The sequence below is a fragment of the Rhinichthys klamathensis genome, unplaced genomic scaffold, assembly GCF_029890125.1.
Source record: "Rhinichthys klamathensis goyatoka isolate OS25496 unplaced genomic scaffold, OSU_Roscu_1.1 h1tg000323l_1, whole genome shotgun sequence".
NCBI classification, from domain to species: Eukaryota; Metazoa; Chordata; class Actinopteri; order Cypriniformes; family Leuciscidae; genus Rhinichthys; species Rhinichthys klamathensis.
Window position 1 is genome coordinate 103744 of NW_026606839.1, and position 17043 is coordinate 120786.

General features: G+C 38.7%; 1 protein-coding gene across 6 annotated transcripts in view; it reads left to right on the top strand.

Moving 5' to 3' along the window:
• Positions 1–220: 220 nt before the first annotated feature.
• adcyap1r1a (adenylate cyclase activating polypeptide 1a (pituitary) receptor type I) overlaps positions 221–17043 on the top strand; it is a 41063-nt gene continuing 24240 nt past the window's right edge. For 3 of the 6 annotated variants that reach the window (XM_056271596.1, XM_056271597.1, XM_056271598.1), the window contains exons 1-3: positions 222–427; positions 2823–2926; positions 11038–11137. In XM_056271596.1, the coding sequence (XP_056127571.1) occupies positions 2831–2926; positions 11038–11137 (196 nt within the window). In that variant the 5' untranslated portion in view covers positions 222–427; positions 2823–2830. Of the gene's footprint in view, positions 428–2822; positions 2927–11037; positions 11138–17043 lie in introns of all 6 variants that reach the window. The other 3 variants (XM_056271594.1, XM_056271595.1, XM_056271599.1) reach the window with 2 other exon arrangements.

Genomic DNA, 17043 nt, shown 5'->3' on the forward strand with positions numbered 1-17043 from the left:
GTCAGTGGTAGGATTATTCACTAGTTGATGGATTATAAACCACAATTAGAAATTCACAAAACAAAGACAAGAAAATGCATTGAATGCATAATGCCAAAATAAAGATTGTGACGTTGACTGTTGGTGAATGATGGTTCCGTGATTATGGATACTAGTGTGTGATGGTTTAAGAAGTGATGGTTTTTCTCAGTGCAGGTGATTGTCAGCAGTGAGGGAATCACCGAGTACACACACACACACACACACACACACACACGAGCTCTCTTCAGTCTCACGCTCCTCTAGTGCTCTACAGACCTTCATTACTCCAGTCTGTCGATGTGAGACGCGGATGACAAAGTTGAAATCGCAGGTGTACGAAGCGAACCGTCCATTTGCAGCCGTTATAAAGAAGAAGGAGGATTATATCGCGTGCCATTCTGTGATGGTGAGTTTGCGCTTCTTCGCGTTTCTTCAGTCATTGATCGCAGTCTAGCACTACAGCGATACATTGAATGTGTTCGACCTCCGTTCACAATAACACGATTATCAACGACATACTTCTTATTCGGTTCACGCGTGTTTTCTATAGACGGATTAATCATGAATAAACGATAATTGAATATTCAGGGACCGCAGAGATCATTGGGCTTTGCTTTGTTTGATATATGTACAGTTATGTAATTTAAAGATGATTTCTGGGTTATAATGCACCGATTCATGAACATCATCACTTTAAAATGATGCATTTCAATGCATCCCAAACATGTTTGACGTAAATCGTTGCTCAGCATGAGCGTTTTTTATAAACTATAACGTAATGGGTTAATCTCACGAAGCTTGTCCAGAACATTTTACATTTCACATCGCACTTAAATTAAGATAATAACGAAATTATATTAGTGTTTTTATCTCCAAATGTGACTTTTATTTTAATGACAATTCATATTTTTTTAGTTGACTGTAATGCAGAAACTATTTATATATTATTTAAACAGTAAATTGATAGATACAAATTGATACATCGAGGCTCTATTTGTTGTGCTATACCTTTAACGTATAGCCTACTGATCTAAATAAAAAAACTGTCCAAACAGGATGATTTCATTACTCTACAGTAATGAGAATCTAATGAGAACCATCATTAAGAATAATGAGAATTACAGTCGAACTCAGAAGTAAAACCTCTTGAGGCTAACACTGACAACAAAGGGAGGAAAAAATGTGTTATATTGTAATGAACATAATTCAAATATCTTAAAGTGTGATAAACATATTCAATAGCATTTTTTTTCTTTTGGGGTGAAATATGATCTAAACTGCAATACACTGATATGCACCTCATGGACCAAATTCATGTGTGTCTTAGCCAGAGAAATGTTGCCAGTGTCATTTAAAGCAAAGCACCAGTGTAAAGCCAACAATTCTGATGGATTCTCTTATGCATTAGGTCTGTTTGTCTCTTTCTAACGCCTCACATCATCATCATCAGTAAATCAATCCAGATTTCTGCAGTGAATATGAAGGCATGCAGTGAGTCACAGCACACTTTAATGCTGCCTTCACATCCATGCAAAACACTGTATACTCCCTTTCAAATGATTGCCTCAGAACGAATTTAAATTTTCAAAAAGTGCATCTATTGACCTCTATTTTATTCAGCATCCTTACACACATTTGACCTTGTAAAGGTTTGGCATTATGAACCATATGAAGTACCATATGAAGAACATATGAAGCAAGTGTTGGTTTGGTGCTGAAAATGTGATGCTTTTCTCTGTGTGTTACAGTGTGTCTTTTTGTGTAGTGGAAAAGATGCCTCACCATTAATAGGCTACAGCAATACAGTAGATCACATAGCATTAGCTTTATACCAATATACAAGAACATACAATGTTAAATGACCGTGGTTATTATTGCCAGATGCTGTTTTGCCTTTGCTTCAAGACACAGAGCCCATTCAAAACAGAGCCGTGTTCAGCCCTGTGCTTCTCATTATGATGGTTATCAGAGCCTCAGTGTGTTTTGCATCCATATATATATATATAAAAAAAACCTTGTTTGATTGACACTGTGTTTCTCTCCTTGAAGTGCCTGTTTGCGCCCCATAGGGTTACAAAAATAGCATATAAAGAGTGTACTTGCAAGCAAAAGATGTACATTTTCTACAATAGGAGAGCTCAGTGAATGTAAAGCATTCCCATTCAACCAGAACAAACCTTCAGAGGTTCAGTGTGAAATCAGATTCTTTTACTCTTAAATCACTGGTGTCAGAATTCTTGTTTTTCTGATCATGCAAGAACGGAGTTCTTCGGCTGCATGTAATTGAATCTGAGGTCGTTCTGTGTGTTTTATTCGCTATGATTCATCCGTTTATTCATTTTTTGGGGGGAACTAATAAAGATGAGTAAGACACCGGGGGCTCGGAGACCGCTCACTATCCTCGCACAGGTCTCGTCTTAAGGGTTTTTATACCTCCTTAGATTCGCTGTGGATCAGTAAATCTGGTCGACATAAACCCCTCCCTCCCCATCGGTCCTGCGCACTTCAGTGATCAGAGATTTGATTATTTGAGATGGGGTTATAATAAAGAATGTAGGTGATTCAGTGATGGGTTGGTTGTGTTGTTGTAGGTCCAGACTGAACATCAGCTACTCTGGTGCAGTATGTTATGATGTAGCCAATAGTACTGAAGCAAGCAGCTCTCTCTCTCTCTCTCTCTCTCTCTCTCTCTCTCTCTCTCTCTCTCTCTCTCTCTCTCTCTCTCTCTCTCTCTCTCTCTCTCTCTCTCTCTCTCTCTCTGTGTGTGTGTGTATTTTAAAACAATGTACCTTCTCTTTTAGGCTTTATAATGCTGTACGTGAGATCTCCGGGAACAATCGTGAACAGAATGCATAGACACACGGCAAGAGCATCCTTCCTCGTCCTCTTCCTCATCATCACCCTGGTAAGAGCAGAGATGATCATGTATTTATGTGTTCTTTGGGCCTGTATTCTCATGGATTCACATGATTATATTTTACAAATGTGACGATTAGTGAAGTTTGAAATGGCAAGAATCACTATTATGGTTTCTCATTGGAAGTTAGTGGGTTTTTTTTAGCAAACCCCAACCCTTACATTCCAAACATCGGAAATTATGATTTTGCCTGCTATTTAGAGACTAAAATATCATAGAGACTTAATGCAAGCAAGCATCCAGAAAACCACAGAAACCAGCGTCCAATAGAGAGCAACAGTCGGGTTCCAGAAGTAAAAACTTCCCATAGGGAAATTGATTTTTAACAATCATAAGCTTTTATAGACAGCCTTACTGTGACCTACAAGGTTCTTAATCAATAGTATTTGCTTTTGTTGAAGCCTTTGGCCCACATTGTTTTAAAATGATCATGTTTAACGGTGGAATTCATGGTAAAAAAAAAAAAAAACCTTTACCCTTGATGCTGTACAGAAGATTCAACCAATCAGAGGGTTGAAACAAGCAAGACACACCAAAATATCTCTTTAGCTCTGCCCACTGCCAAGCACTGCAAATTATGTAATTGCGTTAATCTACCTGTCCTACACTCTCAAAAAACTTAAATATTTAAATATATATGCATATATGTGCAGTAATTTTAAAATATAGTTTTTTTATATATATTATCATTTTTATATGAGTAGTTTTATATTTCTCCATCGTTTTTAATTACGCTGTTCTCAATGCTTCGTGGGATTGTAGTTCTTTGTAGATTGTAGTACAAAGTCTTGTACCTATGCATTTTTGTCTGATTTTCAAATACTTTTTTGCTTCAAATCAAAGTTTGTAATGTTATGATTTACATCGTGGCTGCTTGGCCTGTTTGATGCCTTATTACGCTTTAACAAAGACTTTTTTTAACATCATCGCTGAACAAAGTTGGTGGGAACTAATGCACCCTATGTCCTAGCAACCACTCAGAACACCCTTGCAACCAGTGTTATTTTAGTATTTTAGTATTTTTATATACTATTATAGTTTTTATTTTATTTTAATAACCCTGGCAACCACATTTAAACCAACCACCTTAGAAACAGCACAGTGAAATGATGACCTGGCAAACCACACAAGCATTGATTTAAAACAAAAAAGGTAGAAAAGCACATCCTGTGGTTTTGAAGATACCTACTGTACAGCTACAGTTCTGTGAAAAATGTTCTGTTAGTTCTCTGTAATTTCCATACAGTGTGACAAGAGCCTCTTATCTTTAATCTGTCATCTATAATGGTCTTTTTAAATCAAAATAAAGATAAAAAGATGTTTTAATGATGGAAAATCACCTGTTTTTTAACTGTAAATGATAAGCTTCCATGACGGCGCAGCACGGCAACGTCACATGAGTCGAGTCAGGTCAAGTCACCTTTATTCATATAGCGCTTTTTACAATACAGATTGTATCAAAGCAGCTTCACAGTGATAACATGAAAATAATACCACAACGTTTGTTTCTAGAAGAAAATTGCGTCTTCGTCCACCTTAAGTAAGGCAGATCAATAATATTGTTGAATATTAAATGTCCCCAACTAAGCAAGCCAAAAGCCAAGGCGACAGTGGCAAGGAACCAAAACTCCATCAGTGACAGAATGGAGAAAACAAACCTTGGGAGAAGCCAGGCTCAGTCGGGGGCCAGTTCTCCTCTGGCCAACGAGCGAACAGTGTATGATTATGATTCTGGCAGCGTTATAGGTCAGAAGTCAGATTGGATCAGAACATTCAGAATATTTATCCGGTTCCATCTGGTTGGAAGTCGGAGTCATCACGCCGGTATGGAGACGAGTTTGTTGAGGATCAGTGCCGATGGCTGTCGAGTCGATGACGATGAGGCCTTCACAGGCCTGATGAGGCTGGCACTTCAGGGATGCGTTGTGGATGGGTCCAGGGGAGCGCAGGTCCACCATCTGATCTGGATACGGCCCGGATCCGGCTGACTTCAGTAAACCTCGGAAAACAGAAAGACTAGCAGTAGCGTAGATGCCATTTTTCTTATGATGTAATGAGTACATCTTGTAAGTAAATAAGTTCATAAAGTCATTACTGCTGTGCTGTTTGGAAACGTCCGGTGTTGGAGCTTTATTGTTCGTTAATTTAGCCACTGTTTCGAATAAATACCTAGGGTTGTGTTTGTTTTCTTCGAAATGTGTTTGAAAAATAAGCAGATCTAGCAGTTTTTAAGGCCTTTCTGTACGCAATCGTGCTCTCTCTCCACGAAATGCGAAAATTCTTTTTGTTTTCTTTCAGCTACGCTACATTTTTCTGGCTGCTCTCTTAAGGGCCCGAGTGTGCTCGTTGTACCACGGTGTTGGACTATTTCCTTTAATCTTCTTTAAGCGCAATGGAGCAACTGTGTCTAAAGTGCTGGAAAAGAGAGAATCAATCATTTCTGTTGCAACATCGAGTTCTTCTAAGCTATCTGGGATGCTGACGAAATGAAACTGATCAGGAAGATTATTTATAAAGCAATCTTTAGTGGCAGAAGTGATAGTTCTAACATATTTATAACACAGAGTCGGCTTTGCAACCTTGGCTAAATTAAAGGGTTAGTTCACCCAAAAATGAAAATTCTGTCAGTATTTACTCACACTCATGTTGTTCCAACCCCGTAAGACTTTCGTTCATCTTCGGAACACGAATTAAGATATTTTTGATGAAATCTGAGAGCTGGATCACTCCTCCATACTAGTCCATAGGCTTCTTCAGGGATTGAACTTGCCGGCCTCGAAAAGTTATTAAAGACATCGTTAAAATAGTCCAAGTGACTACAGTGGCTCAACCTTAAGTTTATCAAGCGACGAGAATACTTTTTGTGCGCAAAAACCCCCCCAAAATAACGACTTTATTTCAACTATTCATTTCCTTCTCTGTGGGCCTCGAGTCAGTTCACTAGTTTAATAGCCTAAGCTTCTGTTGTTGTACGTCACACGCATCACGCACATGACCAGCGTCGGCCAATAGTGAGCCTACGTGTGACGTAGCTCTACGGAATCACACTACGTTAACTGAGTAGAGGCCCAAAGAGAAGGACATGAATAGTTGAAATAAAGTCGTTATTTTTGTTTGTTTTTGCGCACAAAAAGTATTCTCGTCGCTTGATAAACTTAAGATTGAGCCACTGTAGTCACTTGGACTATTTTAACGATGTCTTTAATAACTTTTCGAGGCCGGCAAGTTCAATCCCTGAAGAAGCCTATGGAGGAGTGATCCAGCTCTCAGATTTCATCAAAAATATCTTAATTCGTGTTCCGAAGATGAACGAAAGTCTTACGGGGTTGGAACAACATGAGGGTGAGTAAATACTGACAGAATTTTCATTTTTGGGTGAACTAACCCTTTAAGTATACATGAGATTAAATAATGATCTGAGATGTCATCGCATACTGCAGAATTTCAACGGCATCAACATTGACTCCATGTGACAATATTAGATCTAGAGTATGATTATGAGAATGAGTAGGTCCTGACAGGTGTTGTCTAGCTCCAATAGAGTTTAGAATGTCTGTAAATGCTTATGCCAATGCGTCTTTTTCATTATCTACATGGATATTAAAATCACCAACCATTAGAACTTTATCTGCAGCCAGTACTAACTCCGATAGAAAATCAGCAAATTCCTTGATAAAATCTGTATGGTGCCCTGGTGGCCTGTATACAGTAGCTAGCAGAATTCTCAAACGGGATTTATCACATACGCTAGATAACGTTACAGAAAGCACCATCACTTCAAAATAATTATATTTGAAACTAGACTTCGGAGTAATACTGAAGATATTGCTATAACAGCAACACCACCTCCTTTTCCTTTTAAATGAGCCTTGTGTTTATAGCAGTAATCTTGCGGGGTGGACTCATTTAAAGTAATGTAATTGTCTGGTTTTAGCCAGGTTTCTGTCAAACACAGCACATCTAGGTTATAATCTGTAATCATATCATTAACAATAAGTGCTTTTGAAGTAAGGGATTGAATATTCAGAAACCCGAGCTTTATCATTTGTTCATCTGCATTGTATTTGTTTTTTATTTGTTGAACATCAATCAAATTTTTACCTTTAAATGGGTTTGGAAGTTTTTTGCTTTTTGTATTTCCTAGTTTGGGGAACAGACACTATGTGATGATATCTAGGTGAAAGAGTCTCTATGTGATGGGATTTATCTGACCTCAGTGATGTGAGACAGCTAGCAGACGGTCAGTTTAGCCAGTCTGTCTGCTTCCTGACCTGAGCCCCAGATTGTCATGTTTGAGCTCTAAGACTATGCGCCATATTACTAGAGAGAAGAGCAGCACCATCCCAGGAGGGATGAATACCATCTCTTTTCAACAGGTCAGGTCAGGTGCTTTGGCTCCCGGCAAACATGTGACGATGGTGGCTGGTGTCTCTATTTTCACGTTCCGTGTAATAGAATCGCCAATAACTAGGGCACATTCAGCAGGATTCACAGTGGGTGTTTCACTGAGTGGGGAGAACCTGTTTAATGTTGTTATCGGAAAGGAAGAGCAGTGTTTTGTCCCGCGACTACAGCGTCTCACGGTCACCCAGTTGCCCTGCTGCACGGGCTCTACAGCCGGAATCGAACAATGTACAGAGTTCACTAAGCTAGTCGCATCCAACGCAGTATCTAAGGCCCTTGCATTCTTACTATCCTCGATTAAAGTTTGGATGCGTGTCTCTAGTTCTGAAATCTTCTCCGTCAGCCTCCCTGCATTTATCACATGTAAAGCCCTCGGCGCTGACAGAGAAGGCTATACTATGCATGTGACATGGAGTGCAAGGGACAATAACAGGAGAAGACATGACTCACCGTGTTTGTTGACTGATCCTACTCACCACAGTTGTTTGATGGACTCGAAAAGGCGCGAGCACGCGAGAGAAAAAAGACGGCAAACACGGATGGCAGATTAACAGGCTAGCGGAAGGCTAGCGCGTTTTGCGAGCGATAGTGATTTAGATTAAAGCTAGCGAAGTCAGATCAATGTGACCGACAAAATGAGATAATATCAGATATCTGGTTAATGAGTATGATATATTTAGCGATATAAACAACAAGGAATGATAGTGCGTAACCGCCATATGAGACAAAGCAGTATATCGCTCACTACTACATGAGGCATTCAATATTTTAGATAAATAAACTTTTTGTATATATTTTGGTCCCCCTCCCCAACCATTAGTTTTGCCTTCCTTTGGGACATTCAAGGCTTAGTTGGAGCAGTCAGGGCAGGGGTCAGACCTCAAAATCTCCAATCTATAAAGATCCTGTCTGCTGTCCCAGAAACACAAATAATTCAATGAGTGATGGTTCCATTTTTGTTTCAGCTGACCACACTGAGCCATCTGGATTCTGTGAATCTACTGCATTTATTGACTCAAACATGAGATTTTACTCAGCATGTCATTAATTTTACTCAGGATATCAAGAAATACATGCATGTGAAATGTTGAGATTCTGCCTTTAGAATGAGAGATAATACAAATGCAAAAGTGGCCATTCATACTTTTGTCTTATAGAACAAATACAAAAACACAAATTGTAATCTTTTTTTTAGACATCAAGAATTTTGCTATAGTCTCCTGTTTCTCAGATGATTTTCTTGAGAAAAAGGCCACGGTAATCTCACGTTGTAACCCGTTGAAGCGCAATAAGCAGCGAAAAGGAACTCATTTAGCGCGCGAGTACTGAGATAAGGTCTTTTTGGCGACTTAATGAGCTTGAACGGTCAAATACACATATTTACGTGTCCAAAAGCCTGTCTTTGCGTTTGCAAGTATCCTTGTTAACCGCCATTTATGGGAACAAGGGAACAATGAAACTGAAGAGCAAACAAGGGACACGTGCACAATCAAACCAATGAGAACCAATGAGAACATAACATGAAACGAGAGCTGCGTTCAGCCCCGACAAAACGTTGCACAACGTTTTATTAAACAGAAACGGTGATGCGTTGAACACACTGTTCTGATGACGCAAGAGTTGCAACTATGGCAGCTGAGAAGGCCATTCTTTGTGAAGAATTTTCAGAGCCTGATGAAGTCTGTATAAATATGTGTTTAATACTACAAAATATGCCCGATGTTACAGTTACTGCACTTGCCGCCCAGAACACAAGAGAACATCCCAATCGAGTGAAGGGATTTTTGGAAACTGAAATGGAAGCACACATCTTACCTAATTCAGACTAAAACACATCTATTTAGCCAGACATACTGACTTTATTTGTAGTTCATACTGTTTTAATACCCTGTATTTTCTTTCTCATTTTTAGGAAAAGCACCTAATTACCATTGTTTATTTCTATACCAAATGTCATTCACTTGCAATGAAGCTAAAAATATAAACAACTACATAATTATGTTGATATCCCGCACCATTTTGAACTTGAAAGTGCCCAAGGAGGTACATAACAGGATCACATGAGGCCAAGGAAGTCACATGACAAGAACCTGGAACAAATGTAGAAATAAAGGATATGAAACAAAACTCAAAACTAGACATGACATGACAGTAGTGTGTTTTTGGTGCGTTTAATTACATTATACAATTCATGTAGTATGTCATTTTTATGTCCAGTGCTTGAAGTTTTTCAGGTAGGTCTATTTCATTTGAGTCTTTGTTCTATTGTAGTTTTGCCCTGTTGCTTGTAATTTGTTTCTTTGTTCTTATTTTATCACTGACTGTTTACTTGTCTTCAGTAAGCTTGAGAGTTTTTTCTTTCTTTTTTACTAAGGCTATAGTATTGAAATTGGTGATGAGAATTATGAAATTTCAATGGTATCAAAAATTGTTATATAAAAACCTTATTTAAATGAGAAATAACTAAATTGTGATATATTGTCGTTATTGTGAAATAAAATTACTCATATCGTGATATAAGATTTTCGTCATATCGCCCACCCCTATAGCTACACTATTTTTCACAGAATGACGTTTGAGTAACCACAAGATTACAAGTTACTCAGAGCATGTATTTTCACTCAGTTGCAGGATGAGGTAACCATGGCAACAGTTGGCTGCTCAAGTGCTTCCCATTAGGATCAATGGACAGTACATCAGTTTATTTGGAACTTTATTATAGATTTAAATTAGCAAAATGTGCAATATTCTTGCATGGAAGTAACTGTTTTATAGTGTGTTTTTCATTATATGTCTATACTGTACTTTTTAGTCCTTATTTATTGTGTGTATAGCCTTAATAGCTCTATTTATTATTTATTTATTTTACTGATGACTCTAAGAGCTTTGCTCAAAAAATCCTATGCACTCGTACTGGATGTGCTTGTACAACCAGCAAATAAACTTCAAACTCAACCTCATTTAAATTGACCCCCATCAATTATAAAATGTTGTATAATTCACATCCAACTACAGACAAATCATTGTTTTATATGCATACTACAAGAGTTTGGCAACATAAATCTATCCAAGAAACCTCAGCTGCACTCATTGCTTTACAATTTAGACTGATTATATTTATGCTTTCTGATCAACAGGTATCATATCACAATTCACAAACATCATTGTTACTCCATGTCTTCTTGTTGGTTACAAATAGATATTTGGTTAGATGTGGATTGGACAGTGATATCAAACCAGGTCATACCAGCTTAAACTGGCTTTTGAAATGTATCAGCTGGTTTGGGGTGCTGGTTCTTGGTGGTCTAGGACAACCTCTAACCAGCTTGATCCACCTACAACCATTTAGACCAGCTAGAAACCACATAAAATGACCTATTTTAGCTGGATTTTTACAGAGATGGACATTCAGTATCAAACCCTATATGGCAGAGACAGAAATAACACAACCTCTATAAAAGATAAAGTATGTGAAAGTTTGTTTTATTTTTTTATTTACCCCCAGAGTAAATAGTCTAAACCAGCACAGATTTTTCTGTATATGTTTACTGTACATGCAGGCACATTGTTAGTGGAAACATTCTTGTGTTTTTGGCGTGAATTCATCATCTCCACTGCTGTTGTTTGTTGGTATTGCTCTTGTGTTGTTCTGGTTTATAAACGTTTTTTTTATTTTTTTATCTTTGTTCTTCCAGATGTGGCCCATACATTCTGAGAACTGTGTCATCAAGCGCGAGGAGGAGAGATGCTTGGAGCGAATCGCTCTACATGACCGCAAAGATGACGAAAACTTTGGTAAGAGACATAATGCAATGCGTTTGACTCGACCTTCCAATTATAGTGAAAGATGAACAGGAAACAATATCATTGTTATTGTTCTCTTTCTAGACACATTTTTATCCCTCATTCATTCGCATGTCGAATTCACAACAAGCCGTGGATCAGTTGGCTGATAGTGAGAGGATTTTAAGTGAGCAAAGGATTTGACTGATGTGGCAAAAAAGAAGTTACTTTAATAGCTGATTACAGTTAAAAATGTTATGTAGCATTTTATTCAAACTTCCTAACCTTTTTGTTACACTACCGTTCAAAAGTTTGAGGTCGGTAAGATTTGAGGTCGGTAATGTTCTTGAAAGAAGTCTTTTCTGCTAACCAAGACTGCACTTATTTGGTTAAACATACAGAAAAAAAAACAAAAAAACAGTAATATTGTAAAATAACTGTTTCTTTAATGGACTGTTTAAGGGCCTGTAAAATGCCAGGCAGGGATGTAAGGGGCCGTGAGAGAGAACTTTTTTTAACCGATTCATTGAAATGAGCAATTTGATCCGTGGAAAGGGTTCGGAACAGATACAGTGCAGCATATCAAGTCACATATTTCATTCTCTTTCTTGCTATCAGCCCTTCTTTAGAATGAATTAGTCATGATTCTCCATCTCTTCCTCACGGAGTTAACTAGAACTTTCATACATTGGGCTGATTTTGCTCACCGTGCACTAAATGTGTCATCCGTCCCCATAGAGGTATTCAGGTGTTGTGGTAAACAGGAAGCAGGGCTGTGACACCTGTCAGCAATTACACAGAAGAGCAGTTATTTCTGTGAGAGCAGGAGGACTCATACAGCGAGATGTGGATAAATGGGCCGAGGGGGGGAAGAGGAAGACGGAGAGAAAGCACTTTGACTCTGACTCATATGTTTACAGCCTCAAGGACACTCCAGATATTTCGGACTGTTTGGAGCAGAAAATACCCGATTATAAGGTGTGAAACAGCTTGAGTTGCTAGAAAGACTGAACAGTGAAAGTTTGCATGTGGAATTTCAGTGCTGTATTCAATAACCACCACAATGCAACTTAACTAGATGCCATTTGCATTTCATGTATATTGTCATTGTTATTCTTTTCAGAGCAAACTCAAGTTTTCTTTTCGGACATCAGCAGTAAATAGAGTTTATTTCCTTTTAGACTGGTTTTAAGCTGTTTGTTTCAGATGTCTTGGTTTGTGATGGTCCTCTTTAGACTTTTTCAGATGTACAAAAATGGCACAATATGTGAGGGGAAATCTGTGTTTTAAATATACACCACAATTCAAAAGTTTGGGCTTAGTATAAGAAATTCATATTTTTTTTCTCTCCAGGCATGCATTAAATATCAAATCTGACAGTAAAGACATTCATAATGCTACAAAATATTTCAGTTTCAAATAATTGCTGTTCTTTTGAACTTTCTATTCACCAAAGAATCCCGAAATGTATCAGCACGACAGTTTTCAACATTGATAATAATCAGAAATGTTTGTAATGATGCTGGAAAATCAGCTTTGCATCACAGGAATACATTACATCCGAAAGTATATTCAAATCGATTTTAATCGTTATTTTGAATTGTACTATTTTTACTGTTTTTACTTTTATTAAATAAATGCAGCCTTGGTGAGCATAAGAGAGTTCTTTAAAAAAAATAATAATAAAAAAAACTTTTGAATGGCAGTGTATATGAATGTTAATTAATATAAAAGGTTTAGTAACACATTATGAATGTATTTTATGCCTTGTAATGCACCTTATATTGCATTGTATGATCTCATGAATAATTGTAACCAAAGTGATAATACATTATAACTGTATCTATAAATTGAAAACACCTTTAGACAGTATAATTCATTAAAACACATGACAAACAATAAATTTCAGATGCAACAAGGAATCGGCAAATATTATAATGTATTTTTACTTTGGTAACAATTATTTATGGTAAGATATAGTGCATTATAACATACATTATGAATACCTTTATAATGCATTGTAAATAAAGGCTTTAAGTAAAGTGTTACCAAAGTTTTCCCACAACAGTCTTAAATTGAAAAAGCACTGTGAAGTGCAAAATAAACTAGCAACTTTGATGTACAAGGAGGTCAAATGTTTGGCTTCGTGTGTTGAGGCACATCTCCCTCACGTTTCACTTCAAACCCATTAAATTCTTGGCAAACTTTAGCCATCCAATCAGCATCCTCTGGGGGCGGTTAAGCTAATTAGACGACAATAGTACCCTCAACCGCAACGAAGAGCAACATGCTTACCAGCTGAGAATTAGGCGTCAGTTTCAAGATATGTGAAAACCATTAAAACTGCAGTAATTGAAGACCTTGTTATATTGTTGAAAGCTCTTACTGGGGAAGGACGATGTTATAGCTGCAAAATACTCATGCTCACTGACATGGTTTTAGTGAACTCAAGGTAAATCTGAGTACAGAGACCTGCAATTTACACCTTTAAATGCATTTGATCAATTGACATGGCCTAACAAACATCTGTTGTGAAATATTTAGTTCGAAATGTGTGCTTATGTAATCTTTCTTTAGAGTAAATGCTCCTTGGTTTGATATTTTGTGCATATAATGCAGTGACATTTTTACAGGTGACTTTAGTGTCCGCATACTTTCAGGGGCCATGTCTCGGAGTATTTTGGAGGAACGACCTCTGTGTGCAGCCTGTTTACATCTGCTCCATTGATCCTCATCTTCTCCTGTTCCTTAAAGCACAGCAGGCTCATCGCTGCGCAGGCAGAAAATCATTCAGCCGGAAATAAAACAGCCACGTTTGCAAGAGAGAAGGAGATTGACAGATGCAGACAGAAAAAGCAAGTGTGTGAGAGAGAGAGAAAATGAGACAGAGAGAGAAAACAAAAGAGATAGTGTGCGAGAGCGATACTAGTGTCATTTGGACTATTAGCGTAAGCAAGACAACACAGCTACACATAATCATCATTATTGCTGTCAATTGACAAATGTACAAGGAAGCAGTATCAACTGTATTTTTTAATGATTTTCTTCTTGATTCATTATTTGTTTGGGTTAAAACAGGGTTGATATTATTATAACTAAAACTAAAGCCATAAAAACATTTTTGTTACTTGAAATAAAAAAAAAACTATCCCCGGTTTCATAGACGAGGCTTAAAGGGTTAATTCACCCCAAAATTTAAATTCTGTCATTAATTACTCACCCTCATGTCGTTCCAAACCCGTAAGACCTTTGTTCATCTTCAGAACACAGATGCAGATCGTTTCGATGAAATCTGAGAGCTTTCTGTCCCTCCATTGACAGCTACTCAACTACCACTTTGACGCTTCAAAAAGTTAATTGAGTTCGTAAAACTAATCCATATGAATTGAGCGGTTTAGTCCAAATTTTCTGAAGAGACTCGATCGCTTTATATGATGAACAGATTTAATTTAGGCTTTTATTCACATATAAACATTCATCAACTTGCACATCAGTTGTGATAAACGGATGCTCAAGCATGTTTGCTTGACTTGCGAGAACCAATGAGGTTCATGCTTGTGTTACGCAGCACGTTTGAGCTTCTGCAAGAACCAATGAGGTTCATTCTCGTGTTACGCAGCACGTTTGAGCTTCAGCAAGAACCAATGAGGTTCATTCTCGTGTTACGCAGCACGTTTGAGCTTCAGCAAGAACCAATGAGGTTCATTCTCGTGTTACGCAGCACGTTTGAGCTTCCGCAAGAACCAATGAGGTTCATTCTCGTATTACGCAGCACGTTTGAGCTTCAGCAAGAACCAATGAGGTTCATTCTCGTGTTACGCAGCACGTTTGAGCTTCAGCAAGAACCAATGAGGTTCATTCTCGTGTTACGCAGCACGTTTGAGCTTCAGCAAGAACCAATGAGGTTCATTCTCGTGTTACGCAGCACGTTTGAGCTTCAGCAAGAACCAATGAGGTTCATTCTCGTGTTACGCAGCACGTTTGAGCTTCCGCAAGAACCAATGAGGTTCATTCTTGTGTTACGCACCACGTTTGAGCTTCAGCAAGAACCAATGAGGTTCATTCTCGTGTTATGCAGCACGTTTGAGCTTCAGCAAGAACCAATGAGGTTCATTCTCGTGTTACGCAGCACGTTTGAGCTTCCGCAAGAACCAATGAGGTTCATTCTCGTGTTATGCAGCACGTTTGAGCTTCCGCAAGAACCAATGAGGTTCATTCTCGTGTTACGCACAATACGCAGCACGTTTGAGCTTCAGCAAGAACCAATGAGGTTCATTCTCGTGTTACGCAGCACGTTTGAGCTTCAGCAAGAACCAATGAGGTTCATTCTCGTGTTACGCAGCACGTTTGAGCTTCTGCAAGAACCAATGAGGTTCGCAGCACGTTTGAGCTTCAGCAAGAACCAATGAGGTTCATTCTCGTGTTACGCAGCACGTTTGAGCTTCAGCAAGAACCAATGAGGTTCATTCTCGTGTTACGCAGCACGTTTGAGCTTCAGCAAGAACCAATGAGGTTCATTCTCGTGTTACGCAGCACGTTTGAGCTTCAGCAAGAACCAATGAGGTTCATTCTCGTGTTACGCAGCACGTTTGAGCTTCAGCAAGAACCAATGAGGTTCATTCTCGTGTTACGCAGCACGTTTGAGCTTCCGCAAGAACCAATGAGGTTCATTCTCGTGTTACGCAGCACGTTTGAGCTTCCGCAAGAACCAATGAGGTTCATTCTCGTGTTACGCAGCACGTTTGAGCTTCAGCAAGAACCAATGAGGTTCATTCTCGTGTTACGCAGCACGTTTGAGCTTCAGCAAGAACCAATGAGGTTCATTCTCGTGTTACGCAGCACGTTTGAGCTTCAGCAAGAACCAATGAGGTTCATTCTCGTGTTACGCAGCACGTTTGAGCTTCAGCAAGAACCAATGAGGTTCATTCTCGTGTTACGCAGCACGTTTGAGCTTCCGCAAGAACCAATGAGGTTCATTCTCGTGTTACGCAGCACGTTTGAGCTTCAGCAAGAACCAATGAGGTTCACTCTCGTGTTACGCACAATACGCAGCACGTTTGAGCTTCAGCAAGAACCAATGAGGTTCATTCTCGTGTTACGCAGCACGTTTGAGCTTCTGCAAGAACCAATGAGGTTCATTCTTGTGTTACGCAGCACGTTTGAGCTTCAGCAAGAACCAATGAGGTTCATTCTCGTGTTACGCTGCACGTTTGAGCTTCTGCAAGAACCAATGAGGTTCATTCTCGTGTTACGCAGCACGTTTGAGCTTCAGCAAGAACCAATGAGGTTCATTCTCGTGTTACGCAGCACGTTTGAGCTTCAGCAAGAACCAATGAGGTTCATTCTCGTGTTACGCTGCACGTTTGAGCTTCTGCAAGAACCAATGAGGTTCATTCTCGTGTTACGCAGCACGTTTGAGCTTCCGCAAGAACCAATGAGGTTCATTCTCGTGTTACGCAGCACGTTTGAGCTTCAGCAAGAACCAATGAGGTTCATTCTCGTGTTACGCACAATACGCAGCACGTTTGAGCTTCTGCAAGAACCAATGAGGTTCATTCTTGTGTTACGCAGCACGTTTGAGCTTCAGCAAGAACCAATGAGGTTCATTCATGGTTGAGGTTCAAAGCTACTTAAATGTCCTAATTGAACTAAGGCCTAATCCTGGTTTAATCTAAGCCCTGTCTTTGAAACCAGGCCTAAAATAGTTCCTCATTGATATTAAAATAACACTGCTACCAAAAGATCAGACATTTTCAAAAAAAATCTTCAAAATATCTTAATATATAATGTCCAAAATTTGAAAAATGATAAATGGGAACACTTTTGAATTAAATGTATGCAAAATGAGCTCATGTGACAGTGTTATTCAGGTATTATTTACTATTATAGTTTTATTATACTACTGTAGTATTTATTCA